Below are 9,074 nucleotides of genomic sequence, written 5' to 3' on the forward strand. Positions count from 1 at the left end.
CTGCTCCTTTAAGACTCTGCTAAACACCCACCTCTTTGATCAAGCATTTGGTCATCTGTCCTACAGTCTCCTTCTTTGGCTCGGTGTCAAATTTTGTCTGATAACGCTCCTGTGAAGCACCTGGAGACATTTGATGATATTAAAAAGGTGCAAATTGTTGGTGTGTGAGAGGACTGACTGGGCTCAGCTGTGATACCTTCCCGCTCCCCCAAACACCTGCTCCCTCCCACCTCCCACCACCAACCTGAGAATTAAACACCCAACACTCACTGCCGAGGTTCTGACCCGAGAGATACTGAAGGGCAATCTGTGCCTGTGCTCCAGTGGGAGACAGCACCTTCAGGAAATGAGGGGAAATATTTATGTTGCTGTGCAGACAATGCAACCAACCCTGCTGAAGACAGTCTCCCTTTGATCATACCCCTAAAAGCAGGCTGTACAGCTTTAAACATTTCAGCACACTGCCACACAGTTCATTTAGAAATACAGCTTAAATGCTGATAAAATCTGAAGACTCCTGAGTTCATCAACAGCCTATATCGCTCTGAATAAACGTCAAAATTTATGCATGCTTTTTGATCAATTTAAAATAATCAATACACGTACCTGTACAATTAAATGATGTGTTGGTCAGGAGGGTACAATAACCCAGGAGCTGTTTGATCCCAAGTCATCTGATGAGATTGGGAGTATATTTCTTTATATGATGATCTTTTTTTATTTTAAGCGTGGCTCATTTATACTGACGAGAGGAGGTGTTTAGTACCCAGCCGAATCTCTGTGTGGTTTACTGTAGGTTAGTCACAATAGTGCAGTTGGGGTCATTAGCGTCTCTGCACACATTCATAGATCAGCCTTAAAAACAAACTTTTCCCAATGAATTAAGTTTACAATCTCAGTCCCTGGCAATGGGAGATGCTGTGTTCAGGGGCTACCAAGGGTAGAGAATGATAGGCACGGAATCCTGTATTGCTGTAACACGGCTAAATGAAGACGACCACTGAAACACCGGAGAGCAGGTGTCCGAGACATCTATTGACCAAGGAATGTTGTTGAAGTAGAGCAGAAAAATGGGGGGAAAAGGATGATGCCTTCTTAAAAAGGTCCATGCAGGCTCTTTGTAACATTCAGCATGACATTCCCAATAACTTTGTAAATACACCTTTCTAAAAGTGCTTTGATCCTGTTGGCACAGTGACAGTAACTCTTGTATGTGATTAAATCTGTGAAATTGTTCTGATTGCATGCTTATCATAGCCGTTTCACATACAACTATCATCTGGACATCATCGCCTAGCTAAACAAAGATGAATGTCACACTGGGAAGATTTTGCATGGATTGTCAAACTTACTAAACATGTCAAGTAATGTATTTTGTCCCCTTTTAAAAATATATTTTACATTTTACATTCAAATAGCACTGTGGTGCAATTCTTGCTGTACTGAGGCAGTAAGACAGCTGTATCAGTATGGTGACTCATGAAAACCCTCTACTACGCAACACCTTGGCACTAGTTTCAACTTCCAGGTAGTGTTCCTAACCTTTTTGGTATGTATTAAAATGTATCCAATATAATTCACACTGCTGCCTGCTCCTCTAAATTCAAAGTTGCTTAATTCAAATTATTGGAGAACTCAAACTTTGAGCACTGAATTCCACTTTGTTACTTATGTTGCTTAATTCAAATTTATTTTTAGTACAATAAGAGACATCAAGTCAGGAGTAGACTAACCCCTGTCTTCACTCTCCATCAGCAGCATTGTATCACTATGTAATACTGCATGCACAAAGTGGTGAATGTGTCGGTACTTTATTACAAAAATAAACCCTCGCTTACACATCCAAGAGATCAAGTGATGTATTATCGTACGGGTAATTCTGCTGAAAGATTTGGGTGTTTTTTTCCCCCCACACAGTACAGGGATGGGAGGCAGCTCAGAGCAAAGAGAATCACCGTAGTGTTTCAGCTGGAAACATGTAGACAAATTGGAGAAATGGAATCCAGCACGGTGGCCGAGCGAGGGGTTCAGATCACCCAGCCCAATGTCAGCGTGATTGTGTCTTTGGGCTGCCTCCGTGTAATTCCCTCTACATACCCTGGATGCATGAATAACCAGTGCTCACGGCCAGCACTGGGTGCGGATACTAACTTGTCCAAGGTAAGAAAGAGGCTTCCCTGGGAGTGTGTCTCAGTGTTTCCCTTCATAATTTTATTGCGAACTAATTTCTGATGAGAGTGCCTGAATTAAGGGGAAGATAACACACAGCGTTTCTTAAAGGGACACTCATTCAGAGAAGATAAGTCACTAATAAATCCAATGGGGAATTCAGGAGAAACTTCTTTACCCAGAGAGTGGTGAGAATGTGGAACTCGCTACCACAGGGGGCGGTTGAGATGAATAGTATAAGATGCATTTAAGGGGATATGCTTGATATGGATAGGAGGGAGAAAGGAATCGAAGGGTATGTTGATCGGGTGAGAGGAGGCTACTGTGATACATAAACACCAGCATAGACCCATAGGGCCAAATGGCCTGTTTCTGTGCTGTAAACTCTATGTAATTCTATGTAGTTCTTGCCACAGAGTCTACAAAGCGTTTGCTGTTGATCCAGATTGTCCATCAAAGAATAGTCACGTTAAAAACAATTGAACTAAACTCTAAATTATATTCTGGAAAGTTTGCTGATGGCTTTAATGGCAGTGGGTGTTTTTTTTAATTCAAAAAAATTTAAAAAAAATTAAAGCCCACGCCAAGTTTCAGACGAGCAGCAGCCAGTCAAACAAGATTCATGAGACATGTGGGTCACTAACTTGCAAAAAAAAAGCTTCACAAACCTGTTGATCCACTCACACCCATTTACTGGTCAGAAATGCAACAGAATGAAAGCAATGGGACGAATGCACAAGACAAATGACCCCAAACGCACTCTACACTTCACGTCTGCTTTGGGGACATGACTCTTGTTCTTCAACTGGTCCTAAAAACACAAATGCCACGTCTTTCGAAAGACGCTTTGCATTTTTTTTTTAAACTTGGGAAGGCTGCAGAACAGAATTCCATAGGCAAGAGAACGGGCAGCAACCAGTAAGTGTTGCAATTTATCTAACTGGAATCACTCGGATTGCTAGCATTTGCAAAAAGTGTGGTTGCCCCGAGATTGTGAAGCGAGTTCGGGTCGGAGGCGGAGAGCTGCGCTGGCGTTACACAACGCTAGCTGCACATCAGGGCAGCTCGGCGTGGGGACGGGAACTTGGTAACGTTTTTGAGGGCGTGCGCACGACCATCGATCCCTCCAGACGTGGTAACTGTTTAAATTTGTCAAGAGCCTAAGTCGCCACTGCAGTTATACTGCAGGCTGCGTCAAGCGCTAAGTGAGGGCGAAGCAGCCTCCACTGGGGTCTGGCGGCCACACTTCATTGCACTCAAGATCCCCCCCCGGAGCTAACTCCGCAGTTATACGGTCACCTGCGCACTGCAAAAGTAGCTGTATAACTGCGGTCTCGATGCCCCCACCTAAAGCGGCGTCCTTATATTGTGTGTGTCTTTATTGCAGCTGTCACGGGGCGTTGTGGAACTACAACTGGCTTTCACAAGTAAAATAGCGGAACTGGTGCAGTGTAGTGTGATTGTTAAACCTTTGCCAATACTGCTACAACCACAGTGAACCCAGGACCCTGTTAAACCTATACTGCTACAACTACAGTGAACCCAGGACCCTGTTAAACCTTTTACTGCTACAACGACAGTGTTAGTGAACCCAGGACCCTGTGAGAGGAGGAGGAAGGACAAAAGCTACAACTGGCTTTGCTGGCGAGACATCAGTTTTAAACATTTGCCGCCGATTGCCACTTCTGTCCTCTCGCTGATCTAGCTCCACATACACAGGGTCACAGCTTGTTGCCCAAGGAAGGGCTGTTCTCACTCTGACTCTCTCTCTCTCTCTCTCTCCCTGTCCTGTACTTGCTGCATGTAATCGCAGCTCGCAGCCCAAATTCTCCCCTCGCTCGCCAGAAAGTTAATGAAACTTTCTTGCCCCCGCTGCGGATAAGCAGTGTGTTTGTTCAGCGAGTTGCTCTCACCTTGCAGCATCGCCTCTAGTTTCTTGCGGTCCACCCGGAATCTCTCCTCCAGCCAGTCAGGGTCATTGCAGTGCGGCAGACTCTGGCCGTCTTCCTCGGAGGCTGCGGGCGGCGAGTCGGTGCTCCTCTCGCTGTTGGAGCCGGGGTCGGCGGCTCCGGGCTCTTGCAGCGGCTGAGCCGCCGCCAGGTATCCGCTCAGAGAGTCGCACTGAGCCGCCATGGCTTGTAGCTGGGGGCGGGCAGCAGCGCCGCGGTCGCTCACTTTCACTTCCAACAAGGAAGGGGGGTGGGGGTTTAAACTGGGACCTGGGACTGAAGCTCCAACTTCTCATCCACATCCAACACTGATTCCCTCCCTCTCTCTCCGCACAGCAAATCCGCTCCGCCAATCCATCCGCACAACTGCACCCAAAGTAGTCCCATTGCAACTTAATCTGTAACTGATTACAATAGTCATTCTAACAGAGCCGGCTCTCAAAATTAAAGCAGACAACACAACGGAAAGGAAGAAACTGCTCGGCATTAACCCCTTGCACTCAAATTCCACCTAAAAAAAACATTTCACGAGTCAAGACATAACGCCTTTAAGCTCTTTCAAAAACTTTTCCTTGGATTTGGGTACTTTTCAAGGCGAGAGCTGTCAAGTTGAAGAATTCACCCCCCCCCCCCCAAAGATCAGTGCCCCCCCCCCCACCCACAAACACCAAGAATCAGAGCATTTCCAACTGCTAAAACTTTCCCAGTTTTCCAATTCCCACTCCACTCACCCTTACAATTTGTTTTGAATGACAAGCTGATTCTACTGTCAGATTATAGGCAGATTGATGCTGCTGCATTTCGACCCCTAATCTATCTGTAGAATATGTTTCAAAATATTTATGTCTGCACATATTGCCTATCAACCTTTAACGTTAGACATTCCTGTCCATAATTATAATGGAAACTGCCAACTTGACACACTGTAATCAATGTTCCCATTAATTTTTTTTGGGGGGTGGGGTGCGCGACCTCTTTAAGGGGCTGCGTAGCCAATTTAAGTTTCCGCGCATGCGCAGTTTTTCCCATTGTAAAGCCGGCAAGCATCCTGCGCGGGACCTCTTATCATCATCATAGGCGGTCCCTTGAATGAGGACGACTTGTTTCCACAAGAGTTCACAGATGTTTCACTGAGGACCCGCTGTTCCAGTCCTGATCTCCAATTGAAGGGGTGGAAGATGCCTGTGTGTGGATTTTTTTAACGTGTGGTGACCGTTGCACACCAGCCACCACACAGGCTCGACAGAGCTAGGCCTTTAGCCAGTGGCAAGGATTAACCAGGACGACTGGAGACCTGCTCTACTGCACGGACCTCATCATCATCATCATCGGCAGTCCCTCGGAATCGAGGAATACTTGCTTCCACTCTAAAAATGAGTCCTTAGGTGGCTGAACAGTCCAATACGAGAACCACAGTCCCTGTCACAGGTGGGGCAGATAGTCGTTGAGGGAAAAGGTGGGTGGGACAGGTTTGCCGCGCGCTCCTTCCGCTGCCTGCGCTTGATTTCTGCATGCTCTCGGCGATGAAACTTGAGGTGCTCAGCACCCTCCCGGATGCACCTACTCCACTTAGGGCAGTCTTTGGCCAGGGTCTCCCAGGTGTCGGTGGGGATGTTGCACTTTATCAGGGAGGCTTTGAGGGTGTCCTTGTAATGTTTCCTCTGCCCATCTTTGGCTCGTTTGCTGTGAAGGAGTTCCGAGTAGAGCGCTTGCTTTGGGAGTCTTGTGACAGGCATGCAAACAATGTGGCCTGCCCAGCGGAGCTGATCAAGTGTGGTCAGTGCTTCGATGCTGGGGATGTTGGCCCGGTCGAGGATGCTAATGTTGCTACGTCTGTCCTCCCAGGGGATTTGCAGGATCTTGCGGAGACATCGTAGATGGTATTTCTCCAGCGACTTGAGGTGTCTACTGTACATGGTCCATACCTCTGAGCTATACAGGAAGGTGGGTATTATTACAGCCCTGTAGACCATGAGCTTGGTGGCAGATTTGAGGGCTTGGTCTTCGAACACTCTTTTCCTCAGGCGGCCGAAGGCTGCACTGGCGCATTGGAGGTGGTGTTGAATCTCGTCATCAATGTCTGCTCTTGTTGATAAGAGGCTCCCGAGGTATGGGAAATGGTCCACGTTGTCAAGGGTCGCGCCAGGGATCTTGATGATTGGGGGGCGGTGCTGTGCGGCGGGGACAGGTTGATGAACGATCTTTGTTCTTACGGATGTTTAGCGTAAGGCCCATGATTTCTTATGCCTAAGTAAATACGTTGACTATGACTTGGAGTTCAGCCTCTGTTTGTGCGCAGACGCAGGCGTCATCCGCGTACTGTAGCTCGACGACAGAGGCTGTGGTCTTGGACCTGGCCTGGAGACAACAAAGGTTGAACAGGTTCCCACTGGTTCTGTAGTTTAGTTCCACTCCAGCGGGGAGCTTGTTGAGTGTGAGTTGGAGCATGGCAGCGAGGAAGATTGAGAAGAGGGTTGGGGCTATGACGCAGCCCTGTTTGACCCCAGTCCGGATGTGGATTGGGTCTGTAATGATAAGGATCACGGCCTGCATGTCGTCGTGGAGCAGGTGGAGGATGGTGATGAACTTTTGGGGGCATCCGAAACGGAGGAGGACGCTCCATAGTCCCACACGGTTGACAGTGTCAAAGGCCTTTGTAAGGTCGAAGAAGACCATGTATAAGGGCTGGTGCTGTTCCCTGCATTTTCCCTGCAGCTGACGCGCTGCAAAAATCATATTCGTTGTATCCAGTAGGGGATGAAATCCACACTGTGATTCCAGGAGGAGCTCCTCAGCCACAGGGAGAAGATGGTTGAGGAGGATTCTAGCGACGAATTTCCCAGTGGCTGATAGCAGGGAGATTCCTCTGTAGTTGCCGCAGTCAGACTTGTCCCCTTTTTTAAAGATGGTCACAATCACTGCATCTCTGAGATCTCCCGGCATGCTCTCCTCCCTCCAGATGAGAGAGATGAGCTCATGTGTTCGCGCCAACATCCGCAGCCTTGTTGTTCTTAAGCTGTCTTATGGCTTTTTCTACCTCGTGCAGTGCTTGGGTTTTACTGAGATGGTGGTGGGTAGCATGTTGTGGGATGGAGTCGAGAACACTCGAGTCAAAGGCAGAGTCTCGATTGAGGAGATCTTTGAAGTGCTCCTTCCAGCGGGCCCTGACTGCCTCGGTGTTCTTGAGTGTTTCCCCGTTCTTGGTCAACAGTGGAGTGGGGCCTTGGGTGCTTGACTGCGGTGAAGAATCCTCTTACATCATGGCTGTCGGTCAGCTGTTGAATCTCCTGTGCTTTCTCCATCCACCATCTGTTCTTTAGGTCCGAGTTTTTTGTTGGACTTCGGCCTTAAGCCATATGTAATGCTGCCTTGCTGTTCCCGAGTTGGGTTGTTGTTGTTGACACATGTCACAGTGTGGGCTGGCCCGTGCTGCCCCTGGGCCCTTGGCTCTTCTGGGCCCCTTACTCACATTTGCCGAACCTCTGCCACGATCTCTCGCTGCTCCTCCACCACCCCGACCTGTGTGAGAATACCTCCGGAGGTCGGGGCTACAAAAGAGCTGGAGTGGCATACCACTACAAATTCAAGCATGAGCTGCTCCAAGTGTGCGACGGCTTCGAGGTGGGCGACTGGGTGACGTCTCCAGGACCCAGGTCGCTGTTTGGATCGTGGGCAGGAGCATCGGCAGGGCCCAGGTACAGTGGAGGAGAGGGAGGTCGTGGCAGAGGTGTGGCAAGTGATCGAGGCGGAGGAGTGATGAGGGATCATGACTGAGATTCGGTGGGTGATCGTGACGGAGGTTCAGCAAAGAGCAAGCTTAACGGGAACATTGGCTATAATAACACCTTTCCCTGTGGATGCACATCAGTGCCACCACTGGTGAGGGGCTGTAATTACAGCGTGACCAGTTTACATAGGCAGTTTCCATGATGTAAAAAAGAAAGCACTTGCATTTATAACGCACCTTTCACAACCTCAGGATGTCCCAAAATGCTTCAACCCCAAAGAAGTACTTTAGAAGTATAATATAGGAAACAGTGCAGCCAATTTGCACGCTGCAAGGTCCCACAAACAGCAATGAGATAAATGATAAGGAGCAGACCTGAGTGGAAACGCAGCGAGAGCAGAGTTAGAATAAAGAGCATGGCAACAGGAGCCCGAGACCAAAAAAAAATCTAGGAGTGACATCACAGGATAGCTGGTAACAGATTTTTTGGTATTCAAGTTAGAGGCCAGGGTTAAATAGCTGGCTAGGAATTAAGCAGAAACTTGGACAGTTATACTATATTAAATTAGTAACTTATTATATTAATAACTTGAATCAGATAAACCTTAGTCTTACATTTCTGTAAATTAGTCAATAGTCAAATAAATAAAGGCATGACAGGGCAGCTCAGTCCCGTTGAATGCACATCCTGTGCCATGTGGGAAATCCAGGATGCTTCCCGTGTCCTGGACAACCACGTGTGCAGGAAGTGTCATCAGCTGGAGGAGCTCGAGCTCCGGGTTTCAGAGCTTGATTAGCAGCTGACGTCACTGCGGGGCATCTCTGAGGCTGAGAGCTTCATGGATAGCACGTTTCAGGAGGTGGTCATCCCGCAGCTAAGGAGTGCGCAGGCAGAGAGGGAATGGGTGACGGCCAGAAAAGGAGGACCAAGTATGTAGTGCAGGAGTCCCCTGAGTCCATCTCACTCTCCAACCAGTATTCTGTTCTGATGGTTCCTATGGGGAGTATAGCCACAGGCAAGTCCGCGGCACTACGGGTGGCTCAGCTGTACGGGGGGGGGGGGAGGAAGGAGAGTGGGAGAGCAATAGTGGTAGGGGAGCAGACAGGCGTTTCTGCGGCCGCAAACATGACTCCAGGATGGTATGTTGCCTCCCTGCTGCCAGGGTCAAGGGTATCTCTGAGTGGCTGCAGAACATTCTGAGGGGGAAGGGTGAACAGCCAGAGGTCAT

General features: G+C 48.4%; 1 protein-coding gene across 2 annotated transcripts in view; it reads right to left on the reverse strand.

The window, feature by feature from the left end:
* LOC139260353 (protein bicaudal C homolog 1-like) overlaps window positions 1-4,407 on the reverse strand; it is a 376,023-nt gene extending 371,616 nt beyond the window's left edge. For both annotated transcript variants that reach the window (XM_070876873.1, XM_070876872.1), the window contains exon 1: window positions 4,083-4,407. In XM_070876873.1, the coding sequence (XP_070732974.1) occupies window positions 4,083-4,302 (220 nt within the window). In that variant the 5' untranslated portion in view covers window positions 4,303-4,407. The remainder of the gene's footprint in view (window positions 1-4,082) is intronic.
* Window positions 4,408-9,074: the final 4,667 nt, after the last annotated feature.

The sequence above is a fragment of the Pristiophorus japonicus genome, chromosome 3 (assembly GCF_044704955.1).
Source record: "Pristiophorus japonicus isolate sPriJap1 chromosome 3, sPriJap1.hap1, whole genome shotgun sequence".
Classification (NCBI taxonomy): Eukaryota; Metazoa; Chordata; class Chondrichthyes; family Pristiophoridae; genus Pristiophorus; species Pristiophorus japonicus.